Raw genomic sequence first — 24,784 nt, 5'->3', positions numbered from 1 at the left:
GCCATCGCGGCCCCCGCGGCCGCCGCCGCCCGGGCCGGGGCCGTCGCCGCCGCCATCACGCCCGGCCCGAAATCCCGCCCCCTAGGCCACCGTCGGCCAATCAACGGACGCGCTGCAGGCGACAGCCAATGGGCGGCGCCGCCGCCGTCCGGCGGCAGCCAATCGCTCGCCGTCTGCCTGAGTCTCACGCCCAACAACAGAGACAAAGAAGCCGAGCCCCGCCCCCGCCGTGATTGGCGGCTGTAGGGGCCAACCGGAGGCAGAGCACCGCCCACAGGCTGTGACTGACAGCGGCGCTCGCCAATGGAGACCCAGCCGCGAGCTCGACGGAGGGCGCGGCCTCCCGGCCCGCCCCGGGGCGGGCACTCGGCACAGCGCGGCCAATTGGCGAGCAGGCAGCTCTTCGACCGCCTGATTGGCAAAGCGTCTGACCAATCAGCGTTGCCGCTTTCCTCTAGGCATGTCCCCAACCAATGGGCGCTGCCGGAGAGCGCCCCGCCCACCCGGGACGGGCTATAACGCACCGGGGGGGAGCGGGGCTGTCCCACAGCCGGGGGGTGCCGGACTGTACCACAGCGCTCCCGGGGGTGAGGCCGGGCTGTACCACAGCGCTCCCGGGGGGTACCGGGCTGTCTCCCACGCCATCAGGCCACACGCGGCTCCTTCACGAACAGCCTTTAATGAGCTCCGCCACAGGACCCGCCTCAGGACCGCCCTCCCTCCCTGCCTGCCCGGGTCCCCAGCCCGCCGTGTCCCCGGGGAGCCGCAGCTCTGCCCGTCCCGTGTCCCGGCCGGGCCCTCCGCACCCCCAGCAGACGCTCTGAAGCCCCCTGTGCTGCCTTCTGTCCCCACACGGAGCATCTGGGGCTCCCCAGAGCGGGAATGCTGCAGGGTCCTCTGCCAGCCCCACGAGGATAACCCACGAACTCTGCAGGGCTGGGGATGGGGCCTTGGTACCCACGGGAAAGGGTCTGCAGCCCCCCGGGAGGGTGCACAGACCCCTGGGGAGGGTCTGCACCCCCCAGAGAAGATCCATAGGTCCCAGTGAGGGTCTGCAGCCCCCAGAGAGGGTCTGTAACCCCACGGAGAAGATCTGTAGTCCCTCACGGAGTGTCTGTAGCCCCTCAGGGAGGGTCTGCAGCCCCCCACAGAGGGTCCATAGGCCCTGGTGAGGGTCTGTAGATGGTCTGCAGCCCCCCAGAGAGGGTCCATAGATCCCTGGGGAGGGTCTGTAGCCCCTGCAGAAGATCCACAGCCCCTGCAGATGGTCCATAGCTGCTGTAGGTGGTCTGTAGCCCCCTGGAGAAGATCCATAGCCCCCCACAGAGGATCCATAGTCCCCCTCGGGGAGGGTCCATAGCCCCTGCAGATGGTCTGTAGCCTCCCAGAGAGGGTCCATAGCCCCTGGTGAGGGTCCGTAGATGGTCTGTAGCCCCCCTGGGCAGGGTCCATAGCTCCCTGTAGTCTGTAGCCCCTCAGGGAGGGTCCATAGAGGCCTGGGGAGGGTCTGTCGCCTCCCAGAGAGGGTTTGTAGCCCCTCGGGGAGAGTCCATAGCTACTGTAGATGGTCTGTAGCCCCCCTGTAGAGGATCCATAGCCCCTTGGGGAGGGTCTGTAGCCCCTGCAGAAGATCCACAGCCCCTGTAGATGGTCCATAGCCGCTGTAGATGGTCTGTAGCCCCCTGGAGAAGATCCATAGCCCCCCACAGAGGATCCATAGCCCCTGTAGAGGATCCATAGCCCCCCTGGGCAGGGTCCATAGCCCCTGTAGATAGTCTGTAGCCCCTCAGGGAGGGTCCATAGAGGCCTGGGGAGGGTCTGTCGCCTCCCAGAGAGGGTTTGTAGCCCCTCGGGGAGAGTCCATAGCTACTGTAGATGGTCTGTAGCCCCCCTGTAGAGGATCCATAGCCCCTTGGGGAGGGTCCATAGTCCCCTGGGGAGGGTCCATAGCCCCTTGGGGAGGGTCCATAGTCCCTGTAGAGGATCCATAGCTCCCTGTAGATGGTCTGTAGCCTCCCAGAGAGGGTCCATAGCCCCTGGTGAGGGTCTGTAGATGATCTATAGCCCCACTGTAGAGGATCCATAGCCCCCCACAGAGGGTCCATAGTCCCTGTACGGCGGCGGCAGCCCGGCGGGGAAGGACACGGTGACGCCGTCGGCGGCGCTGCGGTAGTGCACCACGGCGCAGGGCCGGGGCCGGGCGCGGCGCTCGCGCAGGGCCCTCACCTTGGCCTTGTTTGTGCGCGTCAGGCGCTCGATGGTCTGGTTCTTGCTCTCCTCGGCCTTGCGGGCCGCCTGCAGCCGCCGGCGCCGCGCCCGCTCCTCCCGCTTCTCCCGCATCTCCTCCGTCACCTCCTTGGCCTTGGCGCCCATGGGCAGCTGCAGCAGGGGCTGGCTCTGCTGCTTGTGCAGCAGCGCGCGCTGAGGGGGCACGGAGGGGTGTGAGGGACCCCCGGGTCCAGCCCTGGGCTTCCTGCAGCCCCTCAGTCATGCCCCGGCGGTTATGAGGTTCCACACTCCCCCCTCAGCCCAGCTTCCTCCTGGTCTGGAACATCCTGAGTATCCCCAGTGCCCCCAGCCCTGCCCTGCAGCCCTTCCAGATTCCCCCAGTCATGCCCCACGGTCTGTAGATGGTCTGTAGCCCCCCTGGGGAGGGTCCATAGTCCCTGTAGAGGATCCATAGCCCCTGTAGATGGTCTGTAGCCTCCCAGAGAGGGTCCATAGCCCCTGGTGAGGGTCTGTAGATGATCTATAGCCCCACTGTAGAGGATCCATAGCCCCCCACAGAGGGTCCATAGTCCCTGTAGAGGATCCATAGCCCCTGTAGATGGTCTGTAGCCTCCCAGAGAGGGTCCATAGCCCCTGGTGAGGGTCTGTAGATAGTCTGTAGCCCCCCTGGGGAGGATCCATAGCCCCCCTGGGGAGGGTCCATAGCCCCTGTAGATGGTCTGTAGCCTCCCCCAGTCATGCCCCAAGACCTATGAGGCAACCCAGTGCCCCCTCAGCCCAGCTCCCCTCCTGGTCTGGAGCTCCCCAGCCCCCTCAGCCCTGCCCTGCAGCTCCTCCAGATCCCCCCAGTCATGCCCCAGGGTTATAAGCCCAGTTCCCCACTGCGTCTGGAACTCCCTGAGCACCCCTAGACCCCTCTCCAGCCCTGCCCTGCAGCCCTTCCAGGCACCCCCAGTCATACCCCAAGACCTATGAGGCTCCCCAGCCCCCTCAGCCCTGCCCTGCATCTCTTCCAGATGCCCCCAGTCATGCCCCAGGGGTTATGAGACTCCTCAGCCTGGCTTCCTCCTGGGTCTGGAGCATCCTGAGCACCCCCAGCCCTGCTCCCCTCAGAGCATCCACCCCGCCGAGCGCCGTCACCCCGCGCCCTGCAGCAGCTGCAGGTTGCGCTGGTAGCAGCCCAGGCTGCAGAGGGGCCGGCCGGTGCGGGCGCAGCAGTAGCGGCGCGCGTTGGTGCAGCCGGGCACGGCGCAGGGCCGGGCACCTATGAGGCTCCCCAGCCCCCTCAGCCCTGCCCTGCATCTCTTCCAGATGCCCCCAGTCATGCCCCAGGGGTTATGAGACTCCTCAGCCTGGCTTCCTCCTGGGTCTGGAGCATCCTGAGCACCCCCAGCCCTGCTCCCCTCGGGGTCTGGAGCATCCTGAGCACCCTCAGCCCCCTAGTCCCTCCCCAGCCCTGCCCTGCAGCCCTTCCACATCCCCTCAGTCGCTCCCCAAAGGTTCCAGCTCAGCCCCACAGCAATTCTGCGCTTTCTGCAGCTCTTCCAGATCACCTCAGTCATGACCCAGGGGTTATGAGCCCCCCCAGCCCCCCCTCAGCCCAGCTCCCCTCCTGGTCTGGAGCTCCCCAGCCCCCTCAGCCCTGCCCTGCAGCCCTTCCAGATGCCCCCAGTCACGCCCCAGGGCTATGAGGCTCCTCAGCCCAGCTCCCCACTAGGTCTGGAGCTCCCTGAGCACCCCTAGACCCCTGCCCAGCCCCTCCTCTGCAGCCCTTCCAGGCCCCCCCAGTCATGCCCCAGGGGTTATGAGCCCCCCCAGCCCCACCTCAGCCCAGCTCCCCTCGGGGTCTGGAGCTCTGCAGCCCCCCCAGATGCCTCCAGTCATGCCCCAGGGGTTATGAGACTCCTCAGCCCCACCTCAGCCCAGCTCCCCTCGGAGTCTGGAGCTCTGCAGCCCCCCCAGATGCCTCCAGTCATGCCCCAGGGGTTATGAGACTCCTCAGCCTGGCTTCCTCCTGGGTCTGGAGCTCCCTGAGCACCCCTAACCCTCTCCCCAGCCCCCCAAGCCCTGCCCTGCAGCCCCCCCGGATCCCCCCAGGACCTTTGAGACTCCCCAGTCCCCCCTCAGCCCAGTTCCTCTCAGGGTCTGGAGCCCCCCAGCCCCTCCCCAGCCCCCTGACCTGCCGGGCTGTCAGCAGGGACTCGTCCACCTCCCTCTTGATGTCGCCGTTGTCATCCAGCTCCCCCCTCTCGAGGGCCGCCAGCCAGCGCCGCTCCTCCTCCTCCTCTTCCTCCTCCTCTTCCTCCTCCTCCTCCTCCCCCTCCTCACGGGGGGGGAAGCAGCTCTCGGGGTCCAGCTCGGGCAGTGGGGAGGGGGCCAGGTTGCTGTCCTCGTCTGGGAACAGCCCCGGGGTGGGGGTCACACCAGAGCAGCCCCTGCCCACCCAGCCCCGCTCTGAGCCCCCCGTGTCCCTCCCTGCCCCGCTCACCCAGCCATGCCCGGTACTGCTCGATGGGGACGCTGGGCTCCTCCTCGTCCCCTGCCAGCAGCGGGGACGGCGAGTGCGGCCCCTCGGGGACCACCGTGAACGTGGGGACGCTGCAGGGGGACAGAGAGGATTTGGGGGGAGGCACGGAACGCGCCCGGCCCTGCCTCCTCCTCCTCCTCCTCCTCCTCCTCCCCACCTTGGGCGCCCAGGGTCTGCCCCCAGCTCCCTCCTCACCTCTTGGTGCCCAGGATCTGCCCTCCCAGCTTAATCCGGAGCCGCAGCCGGGGCTGCCGAGGGGGTTCGGGCCCCGGGGGCGGCCCGGCCTCGTGGTGGTGCCGTTTCTTGTGCTTTTTCTTGTGCTTCTTGTGTTTCTTCTTGTGGCCGCCATGGCCGCCCGCCTCGGCCTCCTGCCCTGTCAGGGGGAACGCGGGGTCAGCGAGGGGTCACTACGGGCTCTGTCCCGCCGGGGGGCGATCCCGCAGCCCCCCGGGCCCTCCCCGGCCCCGCGCCCTCTCACCGTGGCCGCCGGCCTCCATCCCGCCGCGCCGCCAGGCCCTGCGCATCCGCCCGCGGGGGACCCAATTCGGGACGGACCCACTTCCGCCCAAACTCGCTTCCGCCCGGACTGGCTCCCGCCCGTTATGCCCGGCGGGTGACGCCTCCGCCGCCATCTTTGATGTGGGCGTGTTGTGCGCCGTCCCGGCGGGAAACCGGTGCCGCGGGTGCTTTTGGGCCGGGGGGGCAGGGGTGAGAGCCCAGGTGAGCGCTCAGGTGAGAGCCCAGGTGAGCGCTGTGCAGGTGAGGGGGAAAGCATGGCGCGAACACCGCGCTGCGGCCTCAGGTGTGGCTGAAAGCGCGGCGTGAGCACCCCGCTGCGGCCTCCGGTGCGAGCCGTGCGGGCCGGGGCCTGCGGGCGGCGGATCCCGGGCGCGCCGGGCAGGGCAGTGCCCGCAGCTCAGGGCCATCCTGCCCCTCTGCCCGGCCGGGTGGGCACACCTGGAGCGCTGGGCACAGGGCTGGGCCCCTCGGGAGCACAGAGAGCGCCTGGAGCGGGGCCATGGCCGTGCTTCGGGCTCTGGAGCGTTTCCCTGCTGAGGGAGCTGGGCCTGGTGCGCAGGGGGAAACTGAGAGGGGAATTCATGGATCCACACAAATATCCACAAAAACCCTCAAATATTCACACAAAATCTTCAATTACCCACCCAAATATCCAGCCAAATCTGCCGACTGAGTGTGGATCCCATCCATTCACACAAAAACCCCATCCAGCCCCAAAAATCTCTCTTCAGGGTGCCAGGATGGTGCCCAAGGCACGATGAGGAGTTTTGAATTCATCAATCCACAGAAATATCCCAAATATCCACACAAAACTCTCAGATACACACCCAAATGTCCCAAATATTCACAAAAACCCCTCAAATACCTGTCTAAATATCTCAAATATCTAGACAAACCCCTCAGATATCCACCCAAATATCTCAAATATTCACCCAAATCTCTCATCTGAGAATGGATCTCATCCATCCACACAAAAACCACATCAGCCCCAAAAATCTCTCCCCAGGGTGGCAGGATGGTGCCCAGGGCAGGATGAGGAGTACTGACTTCATCAATCCACACAAATATTCCAAATATCCTCACAAACCCCTCAGACACCCACCCAAATATCCCGAATATTCACCCAAATCTCCCATCTGAGAGTGGATACCATCCAGCCCCAAAAATCTCTCCAGTGCCAGTGCCAGGGGTGCCAGGATGGTGCCCAGGGCAGGATGAGGAGTTTTGACTTAATCAATCCACACAAATAACCCAAATATCCTCACAAAACTCTCAAATACCCACCCAAATAACCCAATTATCCTCACAAAACTCTCAAATACCCACCCAAATAACCCAATTATCCTCACAAAACTCTCAAATACCCACCTAAATATCCCAAATATCCTCACAAAACTCTCAAATACCCACCCAAATCTCCCAAATATCCACACAAACCCCTCAAATACCCACCCAAATATCCCAGATATTCACAAAAACCTCTTAAATACCCACCCAAATCTCCCAAATATCCTCAAAAAAATCTCAAATACCCACCTAAATATCCCAAATATCCACAAAACCCCCTTAAATACCCACCTAAATATCCCAAATATCCACAAAACCCCCTTAAATACCCACCTAAATATCCCAAATATCCACAAAACCTCCTTAAATACCCACCTAAATATCCCAAATATCCTCACAAACCCCTCAAATACCCACCTAAATATCCCAAATATCCACAAAACCCCCTAAAATACCCACCTAAATATCCCAAATATCCACAAAACCCCCTTAAATACCCACCTAAATATCCCAAATATCCACAAAAAACTCTCAAATACCCACCTAAATATCCCAAATATCCTCACAAAACTCTCAAATACCCACCCAAATCTCCCAAATATCCACACAAACCCCTCAAATACCCACCCAAATATCCCAGATATTCACAAAAACCTCTTAAATACCCACCCAAATCTCCCAAATATCCTCAAAAAAATCTCAAATACCCACCTAAATATCCCAAATATCCACAAAACCCCCTTAAATACCCACCTAAATATCCCAAATATCCACAAAACCCCCTTAAATACCCACCTAAATATCCCAAATATCCACAAAACTCTCAAATACCCACCCAAATAACCCAATTATCCTCACAAAACTCTCAAATACCCACCCAAATATCCCAATTATCCACAAAACCCCCTTAAATACCCACCCGAATATCCCAAATATCCACATAAACCCCACAAATACCCACCCAAATATCCCAAATATTCACCCAAATCTCCCATCTCAGCATGGATCCATCCATCCACACAAAAACCCCATCCAGCCCCAAAAATCTCTCCCTGAGGTGCCAGAATGGTGCCCAGGGCACAATGAGGAGTTTTGACTTCATCAATACACACAAATATCCCAAATATCCACAAAACCCCCTCAGATATCCACCTAAATATCCCAAATATCCTCACAAAACCCTCAAATACCCACCCAAATATCCCAAATATCCTCACAAAACTCTCAAATACCCACCCAAATCTCCCAAATATCCACACAAACCCCTCAAATACCCACCCAAATATCCCAGATATTCACAAAAACCTCTTAAATACCCACCCAAATCTCCCAAATATCCTCAAAAAAATCTCAAATACCCACCTAAATATCCCAAATATCCACAAAACCCCCTAAATACCCTCCCAAATATCCTCACAAACCCCTCAAATACCCTCCCAAATATCCTCACAAACCCCTCAAATACCCTCCCAAATATCCTCACAAACCCCTCAAATACCCTCCCAAATATCCTCACAAACCCCTCAAATACCCACCTAAATATCCCAAATATCCACAAAACCCCCTTAAATACCCACCCGAATATCCCGAATATCCACATAAACCCCTCAAATACCCACCTAAATATCCCAAATATCCACACAAAACTCTCAAATACCCACCCAAATATCCCAAATATCCAAGAGAAACCCCTCAAATACCCACCCAAATATCCCAAATACCCACCCAAATATCCCGAATATTCACCCAAATATCCCGAATATTCACCCAAATATCCCAAATATTCACCCAAATATCCCGAATATTCACCCAAATATCCCGAATATTCACCCAAATATCGCAAATATTCACCCAAATATCCCAAATATTCACCCAAATATCCCGAATATTCACTCAAATATCCCGAATATTCACCCAAATCCCCCATCTGAGCGTGGCTCCATGCACGCACACCCAAACCCCCATCCCAGGGAGGGGACCAGCCCGGGCCGTGTCACCGGCCGGGTGTCACCCCCGCGGGTGGCACCGCGCCACCCCCCAGAGCCCTGCCCGGGATTTCGGGGCTCCCCGCGCGTGCCAGCCCCGGTGTGGCAGAGATGTGTGACACAGCGGTGTCACCCGCGCACAGATGTCCCCCGGGCCCCCCCGGGCCATTGTCCCGGCCGTGCCAGGAGCCGCCGGCACCGATCGCCGCCGCCCCTCCCGCCAGCCCGGGGCTGAGCGGGACCGGAGAGGCGACACCGGCATCGCCCCGCGCGTCCGGCCCGGGGTCCCCGCCTGGCCCGGGGGCTCCGGACACCGGGACCCCCAGAATCCCGGGAGTGCAGCGGCTCCGGGAAGCTGCGGACGCCGGGAAGGCTCCGGAGTACCGGGAGCACCGGGAACACCGGGAGCACCGGGAGCACCGGGTCCACCCATAAATCTCCGGCTCACGGGGACTCCGGGACCCCGCGGGACCCCTCGGAAGGCTCCGAGCTCCGGGAGCGGCGGGAGTCTCCGGAACCCTCTGCACCCCGGAGCCACCGGGACCCCCGGGCATGTTCCGGCGGGACGAGCGGAGCCGCGCCACGGTGGCGCGGGGGTCAGCGCTGGACATGGAACTGCGCCGGGGCTGCTGCTGCCCCCCGGCCCCGGCCCCGCAGGTACGGGAGCACCGGGAGCCCCGGGAGCACCGGGAGCCCCGGGAACACCGGGAGAGCACCGGCAGCACCGGGAGCACCGGGAGCCCTGGAGCACCGGGAACACCGGGAGCCCCGGGAGCACCAGCACCGGGAGCCCGGGAACACCGGGAGCAACGGGAGCAACGGGAGCCCCGGGAGCACCGGGAGCCCCGGGAGCAGGAGATGCACCGGGAGCTCCGGGAGCCCTGGAGCACCGGGAGCCCCGAGAACCCCGGGAGCAGGAGATGCACCGGGAGCCCCGGGAGCCCTGGAGCACCGGGAGCCCTGGGAACCCCGGGAGCAGCCCGGGCACGAAGGCACGGGGGCGGTCACGGCCGCTCCCTGCCCCCCGGGCCCCCCCAGGCCGGCCCGGCCCGTCCGGTCCCGCTGCCCCGGCCCAGCCGGGAATTCCGGTGGGATCCGGTACAGCGGGAAGCGCCCGCGCCCCCGGCAGCCGCCGGGGAGGGGGGAACTGGGAGGACTGGGAGGGACCGGGGGGACCGGAGGGTTGGGGCGTCCCGCACGTGGCGGCACCGGGGCCGTGGCACACGGGGAATTTGGGGGGTCCCGGTTCTCCCGGTACCCCCACACCCGGGGGTCGCGGTGCACACTGGGGGGGTCTCCGTGGATTTTGAGGGGGGGTCGGTGCATCCTGGGGTGGACCCGGCGCGTTTTGAGGGCTCCTGGTGCGTTTGGGGGGGGTCCCGGTGCGTACGGGGGGGGTCCCGGTCTTTCACCGCCAACTTCACTCGGTTCGCTCGGAGGACTCCCGGTTCGTTCGGGGGGCCCCGGTTCTCTCGGGGGTGTCGGGGCGCGCTCCGAGTGCTCTCGGTGCCCTTGGGGACGGTCTCGGGGCATTCCGGGGCATCCCGGTGCTCTCTGGGGAGCTCCCGGTGCATCCCGAGGAGCCCCGGTTCCCTCGGGGCGGGGGTCCCAGCCCCCGGTACCGGCTCCCCACGGGGGCTCCGGTTGTCCCGGGGCGGTCCCGGTGCCCCCGGGGGGGTCTCGGCCCCCCCAAGAAGCGCGGATTTCCCCCAGCAGGGGGCGCCCCCCGCCCATTCCCGGTGTCCCGGAGCCCCGCGGGGGGGGGCGGGGGGGACACGGAGGCGGCTCCTGGGAGAAGGGAGGGAGGGAGGGAGAGAGGGAGGCCCAAATCCCTGCCCTGCCCCCCTTTTCCCATCCCCACACTCCATCTTGTCTCCTGCACCCCATTTTATCCTCCTCTCCTATCGTGCCCTGCACCCCAAATCTTGCACCCCAATCCCTGCACCCCAAACCCTGCATTCCCTCCCTTCCCCAAATCCCCTCCCTGCACCTCAAACCCTGCACCCCAAATCTTGCACCCCAAACCCTGCATTCCCTCCCTGCCCCCAATCCCCTCCCTGCATCCCAAATCCTACACCCCAAACCCTGCACCCCAAATCTTGCACCCCAAACCCTGCACCCCATTCCTTCACCCCAAACCCTGCACCCCATTTCTGCACCCCAATCCCTGCACCCCGAACCCTGCACCCCAAATCTTGTACCCCAAATCTAGTACCCCAAACCCTGCATTCCCTCCCTGCCCCTGATCCCCTCCCTGCACCCCAAACCCTGCCCTATCATGTCCCCAAACCCTGCACCCCATTTCTGCACCCCAAACCCTGCACCCCAATCCCTGAACCCCAATTCCTGCCCCTGATCCCCTCCCTGCACCCCAACCCCGCTGCCCTTTCCCGCACAGTGCCCCCCTTGTTCCCTGCGAGGGGGCGGCCTTTTGGGGACGCCAAACAGCCTGGACGCCCCCCCGAATTCCAGAGAAGGACCCAAACACCCCCAAATTCCAGGGAGGGGCCCAAACACCCCCAAATTGCCCCCAGACCCCCGGTGGTCCCGGGAAGGTGGAATGGGCTCCTCATCCCAAAGGGGTTCACCCCTGGAGGAGCCCCCCAAAACCACGAGAGGGGCGATTTTGGGGGGGCTCCCGCTCCCCCCCCCACCCCGGTTTGCAGCGGGGGGTTATTTATAGGTGATGACGTCACTGGAGGGGGGGGACAGGGGCGGGATCGGGATCGGGATCGGGATCGGGATCGGGATGGAGGAGCAGGGGAAGCACCCCCAAATTCCAGGGAGGGGCCCAAACACCCCCAAATTCCCGTTTTGGGGGCTCCACCAAAAGCCCATTTTCTCCCCATTTTCAGCCGCCTCGGTAGAGAGGGGGGGGTGGCCCCCGCTACGCCCCAGCGCTGGATGCGGCGGGACCCCCTCGGGGGGCTTTGGGGGAACCCCCCAAAATAGCTGGGGGGGTCCCGGGGGTCCCCATGGAGGTGGGGGGGGGCCGCCGGCTGCGGATCCTGGAGGATCTCAACATGCTCTACATCCGCCAGATCGCCGCCAGCATCCAGGTGGGAATTTTGGGGAGACCCCCCCCCCCCAGGTGATGACGTCACTGGAGGGGGGGGACAGGGGCGGGATCGGGATCGGGATCGGGATCGGGATCGGGATGGAGGAGCAGGAGGTACCGGGAAGGACTTGGGGGGGGTGAGGGTGGTCGGTGTGGGGGGAAATTTGGGGTTTTGGGGGTGCTCGGTGAATCTGGGGGGGTTTGTGGGGTGCGCCGTGGATCTGTGGGGTGCAGGATGGGTTTGGGGTGGTGTGGGAAATCTGTGGGGTGCATGGCATGGTTGTGGGGTGGGGGATGTGGTTTTGGGGTGCAGGATAATCTGTGAGGTGCGGGATGTGGTTTTGGGGTGCAGGATAAATCTGTGGGGTGTGTGGTTCCCCTGGGGAGTGCTGGATGAGTTTGTGGGGTGCTTGCCCTGCCTTTGGGGTGCACGATGGATTTGTGGGGCACGAGGTGCCCTTGTGGGGTGCACGGTGTGTTTGTGGGGTGCATGGCTCCCCCGTGGGGTGCGGCAATAATTTCTGGGGTGCCTGGTAAACCTGTGGGGTGCACGATGGATCTCTGGGGTGCGTGATGTGTTTGTGGGGTGCACGGTCTGGTTTTGGGGCTCACGGATTCCCCGTGGGGTGCAGGATGTGCCCATGGGGTTCCCGATGAATCTGTGGGGTGCTGCAGGGTGGGGACCCCAGCGGGGGGGGCTGGCACCCCCCGTGTGCGTGGCTGGGACCCCCAAACAATGTGGGACCCCCCCCACGCACCGTGTGTGTAGGGCTGGCACCACTGGGCATGGCTGGCACCCCCGGGGGGGGTTGGTGGGTCGGGGGGTGCCAGCCATGCCCCACATTTCCCCCAGACCCTCCCGAACCCCGAATGTGGGAGGAGCTGGAGCTTCTGTGGGTACAGGAGGGGTTTTGGGGTCCTCGTGACCCCCCAAATGTGCCATTGCCAGGAGCTGGAGCTGGAGCGGGCCCTGGTGTTGTGGGCAGGGTTATGGGGTCCCCCTGACCCCAAATGTGCCCATTCCCAGGAGCTGGAGCTGCAGTGTGTGTGCTGTGGGTGCAGAGGGGATTGGGGTCCCCCTGACCCCCCAAATGTTCCGTTGCTAGCAGCCAGAGCTGCAGTGGGCCCTGGAGTGGATGCTGTGGGTCTGGGAAGGGTTTTGGGGACTCTCTGACCCCCCAAGTGTGCCCATTCCCAGAAGCTGGATCTGTAGCAGGCTCTGGTGTTGTGGGAAGGGTTTTGGGGTCCCTCGACCCCCAAAAGGTGCCATTCCTAGGACCCAGAGCTGCTGTACGTGCAGAGGGAATCTGGGGTCCCCCTGACCCCGCAATGTGCCATCCCCAGGAGCCGGAGCTGCAGCGGACCCTGGAGCAGTCACTGTGGGTTCAGAGGGGTTTTGGGGTCCCCCTGACCCCCCAAATGTCCCCATTCCCAGCAGCCGAAGCTGCAACAGGCTCTGTTGCAGTCACTGTGGGTTCAGAGGGGTTTTGGGGTCCCCCTGACCCCCCAAATGTCCCATTCCCAGGAGCCAGACGTGCAGTGGGCCCTGCAGTGGGCCCTGTGTGTATGTGAAGTGTTTTGGGGTCCCCCTGACCCCCCGATGTCCCTCCCCAGGAGCTGGAGCTGCAGCAGGCTGTGTAGTGGGTGCTGCGGGTTCACAGGTGTTTTGGGGTCCCCCTGACCCCCCAAATGTCCCATTCCCTGGAGCCAGAGCTGCAGTGGGCCCTGGAGCGGGCCCTGTGTGTATGTGAAGGGTTTTGGGGTCCCCCTGACCCCCCCATGTCCCTTCCCAGGAGCCGGAGCTGCAGCGGGCCCTGCAGCGGGCCCCATTGCAGTCACTGTGTGTATGTGAAGTGTTTTGGGGTCCCCCTGGCCCCCAATGTTCCCATTCCCAGGAGCCAGAGCTGCAGCGGGCCCTGTGTGTATGGGAAGGGTTTTGGGGTCCCCCTGACCCCAAAATGTCCCCTCTGCAGGAGCCAGACCTGCAGCGGGCCCTGGAGCAGGCCCTGAGGGTTCACAGGGGTTTTGGGGTCCCCCTCACCCCCATGTCCCTCCCCAGGAGCCGGAGCTGCAGCGGGCCCTGGAGTGGGTGCTGTGGTTGCAGAGGGATTTTAGGGTCCCCCTGATCCCCCAGTTGTGCCATTGCCAGGAGCTGGAGCTGCAGTGTGTTTTGTGGGTTCAGAGGGATTTTGGGGTCTCCCTGACCCCCAGTGTTCCCCTCCCCAGGAGCCGGAGCTGCAGCGGGCCCTGCAGCGGGCCCTGCAGCAGGCCCTGTAGCAGTCACTGTGTGTATGTGAAATGTTTTGGGGTCCCCATGACCCCCATATCCCGTCCCCAGGAGCTGGAGCTGCAGCGGGCCCTGGAGCAGGCGCTGCGGGTCCGGGAAGGGTTTTGGGGTCCCCCTGACCCCCATGTCCCTCCCCAGGAGCCGGAGCTGCAGCGGGCCCTGCAGCGGGCCCTGCAGCAGGCCCTGTAGCAGTCACTGTGTGTATGTGAAATGTTTTGGGGTCCCCATGACCCCCATAACCCGTCCCCAGGAGCTGGAGCTGCAGTGGGCCCTGGAGCAGGTGCTGCGGGTCCGGGAAGGGTTTTGGGGCCCCCCTGACCCCCCCAATGTCCCTCCCCAGGAGCCGGAGCTGCAGCGGGCCCTGGAGCGGGCCCTGAGGGTCCGGGAAGGGTTTTGGGGGCCCCTGACCCCGCAATGTTCTGGTTCCCAGGAGCCAGAGCTGCAGCAGGCCCTGTTGCAGTCACTGTGTGTACGTGAAGTGTTTTGGGGTCCCCCTGACCCCCAAATGTCCCTCCCCAGGAGCCGGAGCTGCAGCAGGCCCTGAAGCTGGCCCTGAGGGTCCGGGAAGGGTTTTGGGGCCCCCCTGACCCCCCCAGTGTCCCTCCCCAGGAGCTGGAGCTGAAGCAGGCCCTGTTGCAGTTACTGTGGGGTCAGAGGGGTTTTGGGGTCCCCCTGACCCCCAAATGGCTCTCCCCAGGAGCCGGAGCTGCAGTGGGCCCTGGAGTGGACCCTGGAACAGGCCCTGTGTGTATGGGAAGGGTTTTGGGGTCCCCTGACCCCCATATCCCCTCACCAGGAGCCGGAGCTGCAGCGGGCCCTGGAGCAGGCCCTGTTGCAGTCACTGTGTGTATGTGAAGTGTTTTGGGGTCCCTCTGACCCCAATGTTCTGGTTCCCAGGAGCCGCAGCTGCAGCGGGCCCTGGAGCGGGCCCTGTTGCAGTCACTGTGGGTTCACAGGGGTTTTGGGGTCCCCCTGACCCCAGTGTTCCCTTCCCCAAGAGCCAGAGCTGCAGTAGGCCCTGGAGCGAGCTATGTGTGTATGTGAAGTGTTTTGGGGTCCCCCTGACCCCTAATGTTCCCCTCCCAGGAGCCGGAGCTGCAGTTGTCCCTGGAGCGGGCCCTCCGGGTGCGGGAGGGGTTTTGGGGCCCCTCTGACCCCCATGTCCCCATTCCCAGGAGCCAGAGCTGCAGTGGGCCCTGTAGCAGTCACTGTGTGTATTGTGAAGGGTTTTGGGGTCCCCCGACCCCCCATATCCCATCTCCAGGAGCCGGAGCTGCAGCGGGCCCCGTTGCAGTCACTGTGTGTATTGTGAAGGGTTTTGGGGTCCCCTGACCCCCCATATCCCATCCCCAGGAGCCGCAGCTGCAGCGGGCCCTGGAGCGGGCCCTGTTGCAGTCACTGTGGGTTCACAGGGGTTTTGGGGTCCCCCTCACCCCCATATGCCGTCCCCAGGAGCCGGAGCTGCAGCGGGCCCCGTTGCAGTCACTGTGTGTATGTGAAATGTTTTGGGGTCCCACTGACCCCCAATGTTCCACTCACCAGTAGCCGGAGCTGCAGCAGGCCCTGGAGCGGGCTCTGAGGGTTCAGAGGGGTTTTGGGGGCCCCTGACCCCCCAGTGTTCTGGTTCCCAGGAGCCGGAGCTGCAGCGGGTGCGGGAGGGCGCGCGGCGGCTGCTCCCCGCCTGCAGCCGGCCCGAGCAGGCGCTGGAGACCACCAAGACCCTGGTGCTGTGCGACGCCAGGGTGGTCGCGGCCGGCGGCGAGCTGCAGCGGCGCCAGGAGGCCCGGCTGAGGGGGGCCCGGCGGTGAGGCACCCCGAAAATCATCGCGGGGGGAACTGGGTACCCCAAGGGATGCCCAGAGGTGGGGAGGGCAACCTGCGGGACCCCTGAGGTGGAGGGGGAGTGGAGAACCCCACAGGGGCATCCTAAAAACCTGGAGGGTCACCAAAGCTTAGGGAGGGGGTTTGGGGACACTGTGGGGGGTGTGGCGGTGAGGGGCACCTTAAAACGTGGGGGGGATATGGGGAACAGGGCAGTGAGGGATACCCCAAAATCTGGGGGTGATGTGGGGGATGCAGCAGTGAGGGACACCCCAAAACCTGGGGGCAATATGGGGAACAGGGCAGTGAGGGACACCCCAAAACCTGGGGGGATATGGGGGATGCAGCAGTGAGGGACACCCCAAAACCTGGGGGGATATGGGGGATGCAGCAGTGAGGGACACCCCAAAACCTGGGGGGGGATATGAGGGGCATGGCAGTGAGGGACACCCCAAAACCCCAAAACCTGGGGGGACATGGGGGACACGGCGGTGAGGGACACCCCAAAACCCAGGGGTGGATGGGTGGGTGACCCTTTTGAGGAGGCTATGTCAGTGAGGGACACCCCGAAATTTGGGGGGAACAGGGAAATCCTGTGGGGCACACAGTGGGGGTGTGGTGGCAGGGGACACCCCAAACATGGCGGGGAGCACCCCAACACCTGGGGGGGAGCTTTGGGGACACCCCAAACGTGGCGGGGAGCACCCCAAAACCCGGGGGAGCGTTGCTGACCCTTCCCATCCCCGCAGCCCCTCGGAGGGCGGGCCCGGGGCTGAGCGGGTGCCGTGCCGGGGCACCGTCTGCATCTCAGGTATGGGGGGTCCCGGGGGGTTCTGGGGAGGGGGAACCCCATCCTCCATGCCTGCCCCCCCCGCGGCACCATCTGCGTGTTGGGTGGGGGGTCTGGGGGCGTCCCAGGGGGTCTCACCCCCCTCCTGCCCTCCCCTTCCCCCCAGATCTGCGCATCCCGCTGATGTGGAAGGACACGGAGTACTTCAGGAACAAGGGGGGTGAGTGTCGGGGTGCCGGGGGTGCCCCCGTGCCCTGCGGTGCCCCCCTGACCCCCCCGGTGCCCCCCAGAGCTGCACCGCTGTGCCGTGTTCCTGCTGCTGCAGGTGGGGGCCGAGATCCACGACACCCCCACGGTGCTGGTGGACAGGACCCTCACCGACATCTGCTTCGAGGGAGCCGTGCTCTTGTGAGGGGGGGCACGGGACCCCCGGCACCCCCTCACCCTCCTCGGGACCCTGGCACCCCCCTAAGGGACCCCTGATCACCTGCACGGGACCCCTGGGACCCTGGCACCCCCCTAAGGGACCCCTGATCACCTGCACGGGACCCCTGGGACCCTGGCACCCCCCTAAGGGACCCCTGACCCTCCCATGGGATCCCTGGCACCCCCACACCCTCTAGGGGACCCTGACATCCCCCTAGGGGACCTCTGACTCTCCCATGGGACCCCCAATACCCCCACACCCTTCCCTGGCACCCCCACACCCCCTATGGGACCCTGACACCCCCTGTGGGACCCTGGCACTCCCCATGGGACCCCTGAGCCTGTCTAGGGGACCCCCAACCACCCCCACATCCCCCCAGGGCCACTGCCACCCCTCATGGGACCCCTGATCCCTCCCGTGGGACCCCTGATCACCCCCAGACCTCCCAGGAACTCTGGCACCCCCCATGGGACCCTTGACACCCCCATATCCCCCCATGGGACCCCTTAGCCTTTCTATGGGACCCCCAATCACCCCCACACCCTTATGGAACCCTGACACCCCCTGTGGGACCCTGGCACTCCCCTTGACATCCCCATGGGACCTCTGAGCCTCCCTAGGGGACCCCCAACCACCCCAATACACCCCCATGGGACCCCTGCCCCCCCTAGGGGATCTCCGGTCCCCCCCCAGAGACCCCTGATCATCCCCACACCCCTCTGTGGGACCCTGGCACCCCCTGTGGGTCCCTGACACCCCCCTGGGGGACCCCTGACCCTCCCATGGGACCCCCAATACCTCCACACCCTTCCCTGGGACCCTGACACCCCCTATGGGACCCTGACACTCCCCTTGACATCCCCGTGGGACCCCTGAGCCTCTCTAGGGGACCCCCAACCACCCCAATATGCCCCCATGGGACCCCTGATCCCCCCAGAGACCCCTGATCACCCCCACACCCCTCTGTGGGACCCTGACACCCCCCAGGGCCACTGCCACCACCAGCCCCCACTTGGGGACCCCTCCCCTCTCCTGTCCCTGCTCCAGGGGACCCCAAATCCCCCTCTGACCCCTTCTGGGGGTGACCCCTGCCTCACCCTCACCCTTCCCCGTCCCCGCTGTGTCCCCACAGCCCATGGGGTGTCCCCTGGCTGTCCCCGTGTCCCTGACCCCGCCGTGTCCCCGCAGTCCCTGCGGTGTCCCCTGGGGGTTGCCCTGGGAGTGTCCCCGCTGTGTCCTTGACCCTGCTGTGTCCCCGTAGCCCATGGGGTGGCCCTGGGGGTGTCCCCCGGTGTCCCTGACCTCGCTGTGACCCTGCTGTGTCCCTGCAGTCCCTGGGGATGTCCTGGGGGTGTCCCCCGGTGTCCCTGACCCCGCGGTGTCCCCATAGCCCGTGGGGTATCCCCTGGGGCTGTCCCCTGCAGTGTCCCCGTGTCCCTGACCCCGCGGTGTCGCTGTGTCCCCAGCTCGGAGGCGGGCCCCGACTTCGAGCTGCGGCTGGAGCTGTACAGCGCGGGGCTGCCCGGGGGGGCGCAGGGCAGCTCCCCCCGGCGCCTGGCCACCCGCCTGGGCAGCTCGCTGGGCCGCGCCGCGGGCCGCCGGGCACGGGCACACGCCGAGGGGACAGCGGGCAGCCCCCCGGGCACCGCCGCGCTGCTGCCGCCGCCCGGCGTGCCGTGAGTACCGCTGGGTGTCACTGGGTGTCATCTGTGTCACCTGTGTGTCACTGGGTGTCACTGTGTGTCACTGTGTCACTGCGTGCCACCTGTGTGACCCTGTGTGCTCCCTGTGTGCCACTGTGTGTCGTATGTGTGTTACCCGTGTGTCACCTGTGCCCTCTGTGTCACTGTGTGCCACCTGTGTGTCACTGTGTGCCCCCCTGTGGGCCCCATGTCCCCCTGTGTCCCAGCCATGTCCCCCCTGTGCTCCCAGACCCCCGCATCCTTCCCAACCCCCCAATGTCCCCACGGTGTCCCCGTGACCCACCAGTGTCCTCAGTGTCCCCGGTGTCCCCAGTGTCCCTGTCCCCGGTGTCCCCAGTGTCCATGTCCCGTCGCAGGTGTCCCCGGTTCCAGCTGCTGGCACACACCGTGCTGTCCCTGTCCTGTCCTGTCCCAGGTGTCCCCAGTGTCCCCGGTGTCGCTGTCCCATCCAGATGTGCCAGTGTCCCCGGTGTCCCTGTCCTGTCCCAGGTGTCCCCGGTTCCAGCTGCTGGCACACACCGTGCTGTCCCTGTCCCCAGTGTCCCTGTCCTGTCCCAGGTGTCCCCAGTGTCCCTGTCCCATCCAGGTGTCCCCGGTTCCAGCTGCTGGCACACACCGTGCTGTCCCTGTCCCAGTGTCCCCAGTGTCCCTGTCCCATCCCAGGTGTCCCCAGTGTCCCCTGTCCCCAGTGTCCCTGTCCCAGGTGTCCCCGGTTCCAGCTGCTGGCACACACCGTGCTGTCCCTGTCCCCAGTGTCCCTGTCCTGTCCCAGGTGTCCCCAGTGTCCCTGTCCCATCCAGGTGTCCCCGGTTCCAGCTGCTGGCACACACCGTGCTGTCCCTGTCCCCAGTGTCCCTGTCCTGTCCCAGGTGTCCCCAGTGTCCCTGTCCCATCCAGGTGTCCCCGGTTCCAGCTGCTGGCACACACCGTGCTGTCCCTGGCCCAGGTGCACGACGGGTTCCGCACCCACGACCTCGTCATCGCCGCCGACGGTCAGTGGGGCTGGGGCACCCCAAACAGCCCATAAACACCCCTAAATACCCCATAAACACCCCTAAATATCCCATAAACACCCCTAAATATCCCATAAACACCCCAAACAGCCCATAAACACCCCTAAATACCCCATAAACACCCCTAAATATCCCATAAACACCCCAAAACAGCCCGGGGCACCCCAAACAGCCCATAAACACCCCTAAATACCCCATAAACACCCCAAAACATCCCACAAACACCCCAAAACAGACTGGGCACCCCAAAATACCCTGTAACACCTCATAAACACCCCATGGCACCCCATAACAGCCCGGGGTACCCCTAAACGTCCCGTGGAACCCCAAAACACCCCATGGCACTCCATAAACACCCCAAAACATCCTGCAGCACCTCTAAATGCCCCGTGACTCCACATAAACACCCCAAAACAGCCCGGGGCACCCCAAAACACCATATAACACCCTATAACAGCTTTTAACACCCCATAGACACCCTATAGAACCCTATAACACCGCAAAACACCCCTAAATACCCCATGAAACCCCAAAACACCCTATAACACCCTGTAACACCCCATAACCACCCCATGGTGCCCTATAATAACCCGTGGCACCCCGTAACACCCCAAAACACCCCTAAACACCTCATGGCACGCCAAAACACCCTATAACACCCTGTAACACCCCATAACCACCCCATGGTGCCCTATAATAACCCGTGGCACCCCGTAACACCCCAAAACACCCCTAAACACCTCATGGCACGCCAAAACACCCTGTAACACCCCCTAATCACCCCGTGGCACCCCAGAACACCCCAAAACTCCCCACACACCCCATGGCACCCCCAAACAGGGCAATGGGGCTGGAACAGATGGGGAGGAATCGGGGAGGCCAGGATTTTGGGGTCAGGGATTTGGGGGTCCGGGATTTGGGGGGCCTGGGATTTTGCGGTCTGGGATTTGGGGGTCCAGGATTTGGGTGGACTGGGATTTGAGGGTCTGGGATTTTGCGGGGTCTGGGATTTGGGGAGGTCTGAAATTTTGGGATCTGGGATTTGGAGATCCGGGATTTGGGGGCTCTGGAATTTTGGGTCCTGCAGGGGTGAGGATGAATTTGGGGTCTCGGTCCATGGGGGATGGGGAGGTCTGGGGGTCCTGGCACGAGGAGGGGCGGGGTCTGGGATCCTTTTGGGGTCTGGGGGTCCCTCTGAACCCCCAAGAGCCTCGTGTGCGCCCAGAGCAGTGCAGAGCAGAACAGAGCCCTGCCAGGGGGTTTGGGGTCAGTGTGGGGGTCCCTCCATGTCCCCCCGTGTCCCCGTGTCCCCCCAGAGCAGAGCCCCTGCTGGGTGCCCCTCTATGGCCGCATGTGTTGTCGCCTGGCGGCCCGGCCCCGCTGCATGGACACCCCCGCGGCGACGGGGACACTGCGGCTGCAGGTCAGGGACACCGGGGATGGCACCGGGGGGACACCGGGGATGGCACCGGGAGGGACAGCGGGAGGGACACCGGGGATGGCACCGGGGATGGCACCTGGAGTGGGAGGGACTGGTGGGATGGAGGGGTGGGATCAGGAATGGATGGAGGGTGGGATCGGGAATGGATGGAGGACGGGGTCAGGAATGGATGGAGGGTTGGGTTCAGGAATGGATGGAGGGGGGATCAGGAATGGATGGAGGGTGGGATTGGGAATGGATGGAGGGTGGGATTGGGAATGGATGGAGTGTGGGGTCAGGATGGATGGAGGGTGGGATTGGGAATGGGATAGAGGGATGGAATGTACGTACCCCTGTGCCTGGGACCAGGATAGGGACAGGGACAGGGATGGGGGCAGGATGGGGACAGGGTGAGGGACAGGAGCAAGGACAGTGATGGGGATGAACAGGGATGGAGATGGGGACACAGATAACAGGGATGGCTGGAGATGGGGTTTGTTAACGCTGCCATGATAAAGGGACACTGTGACTGCAGGGGAGGGAACAGGATAAATGGGATATGGGGAATAATGGGATAGAGGGGAATAATGGTATATAGGGAGATAATATAGGAAAATGGGACATAGGGAAATGGGGTAGAGGGAAATGGGATAGAAAAATGGGATAGATAGTATATAGGGAAGTGGGATATAGGGATGGGATAGTGGAATGGGATATAAGGAAATGGGACATAGGGAAATGGGATATAGGAATGCATGGAGAAATGGGATGGAGAAATGGGATATAGGGATGGGATAGAGAAATAAAATGGGATGTAGGAATGGGATAGAGGAATGGGATGCAGGAATGGGATGAGCTGCATAAACACCTCCACAATAACAGGGACTCTGCAGATGCAAGTGAGAGAATGGGGTAGAGGGAATGGGATTGGGAATGGGATAGGGATAGAGGGAATGGGATTGGGACAGAGGGAATGGGATTGGGAATGGGACAGAGGGAATGGGATTGGGAATGAGATTGGGAATGGGATAGAGGGATGGAATGTACGTACCCCTGTGCCTGGGACCAGGGCAGGGACAGGGATGGGGGCAGGATGGGTGGTGGCACAAACCCACCAGTGGGTCTGGACTGGGAGGGTGGAGCTGGGTGTGCTGGGCATGGGGGACACTGGTGCTGTGCTGTCACCCGTGGGTGCTGTGGTGCCACCCATGGGTGCTGAGGCTCCGGGGGTCTGGGCCAGGCTCCGGGGGCCGAGGGGCCGGGCGGGGCCCCCCTGTTCTGCGTCCTGCAGGGCCCTGGGCTGCTCTGCTACGGCAGCGCCGGCCAGGCTGAGGCAGGGCAGGAGCCCACCCTGACCATCGCTGTCACCAAGGTACACAGGGGACACGGGGGACACAGGGGACACGCAGGGCTGCCGGGCTCGGGGGGCACAGGCAGTGTGGGGGCTCTGGGGTTGTGGGGGATGGAGGGGACATGGGGGCGTGGTGGGCGTGGGGAGAAAGGGAGGTGGGGGGCTGGGGGGGTTTGAGGTTTGTGGGGCGTTCTGGGGGCTGTGGGGAGCTCTGGGGCGTTCTGGGGTCTGTGGAGTGTTTTGGGGTCTCTGGGGTGTTCTGGGGTCTATAGGGGCTGTGGGGACTTTGGGGGCTGTGGGGTCTCTGGGGAGCTCTCTGGGCTCCCTGGGTCTCTCTGGGGGTCCCTGGGGTCCCCGGGCTCCCGTGGCCGCCCCCAGCCCTGCCGGTGCCGCAGGACACGCGGGTGCGGGCGCTGGAGGGGGGGTCCCGCGGGCAGCCCCCCGGGGTGGCCGTCACCAACCGGCTGGGCGGGGAGGAGGTGACACACGCGCTGCTGGCCGAGAGCCCCGCCGAGGCACAGCGCTGGCTGCAGGCCTTCGGGCAGCACCTCTGCGACCTGGGTGAGCCGGGACCCCCGGGACCCCCCCCCGACCCGCGGGAGCCCCGAGACCCCTGGGGGACCCTGCCCTGAGGGACCCCCGGGATCCCCCCCAGAGATGTGGGAGCCCCTCCACCCCTGGGGGACCCTGCCCGGGGGGACCCAGCCCTGCAGGACCCTGCACAACCCTGTGGGACCCTCCCAGCCCCGTGGGACCCCCGGGACCCTCCCCGACCCGCGGGAGCCCCTCCACCCCTGGGGGACCCCCGGGACCCTCCCCGACCTGCGGGAACCCCACCATGCCTGGGGGACCCTGCCCTGTAGGACACAGCCCTGTGGGACCCCCGGGACCCCCCCAGATCTGTGGGAGCCCCTCCACCCCTGGGGGACCCTGTCCTGTGGGACCCTCCGTGCTGGTGGGACCCTGTCCCAGTGTTGTTAAAGGACCCCAAACCCAGTGGGACCCCCTGATCCCTGTGGGACCCCCACCCTGGCAGGACCCCCGACCATCCCTGTGGGATCCCATCACCCCAGGACCCCCAGCACTGTGGGACCCCAGAGAAACAAGGATGAGAACAGCACAGGGACAGACGTGGGGACAGTGACATGGGTGGGGACAAGAATGGGGCAGCACAGAGATGGGAAGGGACAGGAACAAAACCCCCTGGGGGACCCCCACCCCAGACCATCCCTATGGGATCCCAGGACCCCCAACCCAGAGACCCCACACCTGAGAGCGCCCCCATTCCTGTGAGACCCCCACCCCAGGCTGAGACCCCATACAGTGGGACCCCCACCCCAGGCTGACCCCATACAGTGGGACCCCCACCCCGGGCTGACCCCATACAGTGAGACCCCCACCCCAGGTTACCCCATCCAAGGGACCCCCACCCCAGGTTACCCCATACAGTGGGACCCCCACCCCGGGCTGACCCCATACAGCCGTGGCTCTCGCTCTTCGAGGGGCCCCCCCTGCGCAGCCCCAGCCCCCCCCGCCGCCGCACCCTGTCCCTGGACGCCCGGCTCAGCACCCTCAAAGGCCGGGGGGGCCCCCCGAAGCCCCCCCAGTCCAGCTCCTCCAGCAGCGGCAGCAGCAGCCCGGGGCCCCCCCGGCGCGACCCCCCCAGAGCCCTCCAGTCCCGGGTGTGACCCCCGGGGGGGAAAGGGGGGATGGACCCCCCCCAAGGGGGGTTGTGGGGGTGGGGGGGCTCCCTGCTTCTGTTTTTGGGGAGAAACTGGAATTTGTGCCCTCCCCGTGCTGGGGGGGCTCAGGGCTAAACTCCAAAAAGGGGGGGGGTTTCCTTCCCCCCCCCAACACAAAGGTGGGTGCTGGGGACCCCCCCCCCCGCAGGGTGGGTGCTCAGGGTCTAACCCGGGGTGGGGGGGGACACAGAGCCCCCCCAGCTCTGCTTTCCCTCACCTCTAACCCGGGGGGGACACAGCTCCCCCCCCCAATTAATAATATTCACTAATAATTTGCATTAAAATTTATTTAACAGCTGCAGTGTGTGATTTTGGGGGGTGGGGGGTCCCTGTGCCCGAGTGGGGGGGGGTCCGTGCCCTCCCTGTTGCGCGGCTGGGGGCGCTGCCCCCTCCCCAAGCTGCTCTTTTGGGGTGCAGAGGCTGTGCTGGGGGGTGAGGGGGAGGTGCTGTGGTGCCATAGGGGGGACCCTCCCCCCAAAAAGGAGGTGCTGGGCCCCCCCCCCGCTACACGGCGTGGGGGGAGAGGTCCTCGTCCTCGGTGGGGGGGCTGGGGCCCCCCAAAAGCGGTGGGTGGGGGGCGTCCCGGGCCAGCAGCAGCGCGAAGCCTGGGGGGAGAGTGGGGGTG

The 24,784-nt window shown here is 64.3% G+C and overlaps 5 protein-coding genes across 5 annotated transcripts in view; 1 reads left to right on the top strand and 4 right to left on the bottom strand.

Annotated features, from left to right (window-relative positions):
* Positions 1–645, bottom strand: part of WBP1 (WW domain binding protein 1) — a 2,209-nt gene extending 1,564 nt beyond the window's left edge. Inside the window, exons 1-2 of the mRNA XM_039724135.1 lie at positions 572–645; positions 255–411 (exon numbers count right to left, since the gene is read on the bottom strand). Coding sequence (XP_039580069.1) covers positions 255–411; positions 572–645 — 231 coding nt within the window. The remainder of the gene's footprint in view (positions 1–254; positions 412–571) is intronic.
* A 36-nt stretch (positions 646–681) lies between these two features.
* LOC120509198 (spidroin-2-like) lies at positions 682–2,109 on the bottom strand. Its single transcript, XM_039723592.1, has 3 exons — positions 1,766–2,109; positions 1,134–1,458; positions 682–1,050 (listed from the first exon to the last, which is right to left on the bottom strand). Exons 1-3 carry the CDS (start codon positions 2,103–2,105, stop codon positions 705–707), a joined length of 1,011 nt encoding a protein of 336 aa, XP_039579526.1. The 5' UTR covers positions 2,106–2,109; the 3' UTR covers positions 682–704.
* A 3-nt stretch (positions 2,110–2,112) lies between these two features.
* INO80B (INO80 complex subunit B) lies at positions 2,113–5,980 on the bottom strand (the record flags this gene model as incomplete). The annotated part of the gene is made up of 7 exons (XM_039724125.1): positions 5,920–5,980; positions 5,714–5,823; positions 5,235–5,442; positions 4,952–5,129; positions 4,718–4,827; positions 4,409–4,623; positions 2,113–2,421 (listed from the first exon to the last, which is right to left on the bottom strand). Coding segments are annotated over exons 1-7 (1,176 nt in total), but the record flags the coding sequence as incomplete, so codon positions are not given.
* A 2,829-nt stretch (positions 5,981–8,809) lies between these two features.
* On the top strand, positions 8,810–23,063 carry RTKN (rhotekin). The gene is made up of 12 exons (XM_039723513.1): positions 8,810–9,204; positions 11,403–11,606; positions 14,233–14,267; positions 15,538–15,696; positions 16,463–16,524; positions 16,670–16,723; positions 16,794–16,911; positions 18,397–18,606; positions 19,531–19,625; positions 20,963–21,069; positions 22,307–22,438; positions 22,813–23,063. Exons 2-12 carry the CDS (start codon positions 11,523–11,525, stop codon positions 23,047–23,049), a joined length of 1,293 nt encoding a protein of 430 aa, XP_039579447.1. The 5' UTR covers positions 8,810–9,204; positions 11,403–11,522; the 3' UTR covers positions 23,050–23,063.
* Positions 23,064–24,663: 1,600 nt separating this feature from the next.
* Positions 24,664–24,784, bottom strand: part of LOC120509464 (drebrin-like) — a 7,779-nt gene continuing 7,658 nt past the window's right edge. The window contains exon 12 of the mRNA XM_039724114.1: positions 24,664–24,764. Coding sequence (XP_039580048.1) covers positions 24,664–24,764 — 101 coding nt within the window. The remainder of the gene's footprint in view (positions 24,765–24,784) is intronic.

The sequence above is a fragment of the Passer montanus genome, unplaced genomic scaffold (genome assembly GCF_014805655.1).
Source record: "Passer montanus isolate IOZ18808 unplaced genomic scaffold, ASM1480565v1 scaffold109, whole genome shotgun sequence".
In the NCBI taxonomy this organism is placed as follows: Eukaryota; Metazoa; Chordata; class Aves; order Passeriformes; family Passeridae; genus Passer; species Passer montanus.
This window is presented reverse-complemented; position numbering and strand designations above follow the sequence as displayed.

Excerpts from the sequence above, each read along its gene's own strand:
- RTKN (XM_039723513.1), top strand. The coding sequence starts at position 11,523 with ATGGAGGTGGGGGGGGGCCGCCGGCTGCGGATCCTGGAGGATCTCAAC. Across the intron at positions 11,607-14,232 it reads AGATCGCCGCCAGCATCCAG|GAGCCGGAGCTGCAGCGGGC; the intron begins GTGGGAATTTTG and ends GTCCCTCCCCAG. Across the intron at positions 18,607-19,530 it reads CTGCCGCCGCCCGGCGTGCC|GTGTCCCCGGTTCCAGCTGC; the intron begins GTGAGTACCGCT and ends TGTCCCATCCAG.
- LOC120509198 (XM_039723592.1), bottom strand. The coding sequence starts at position 2,105 with ATGGACCCTCTGTGGGGGGCTATGGATCCTCTACAGTGGGGCTATAGA. Across the intron at positions 1,459-1,765 it reads GGGCTACAGACTATCTACAG|GGAGCTATGGACCCTGCCCA; the intron begins GGGCTATGGACC and ends TACAGACTACAG. Across the intron at positions 1,051-1,133 it reads CTCTGTGGGGGGCTGCAGAC|CCTCACTGGGACCTATGGAT; the intron begins CCTCCCTGAGGG and ends GGGGCTGCAGAC.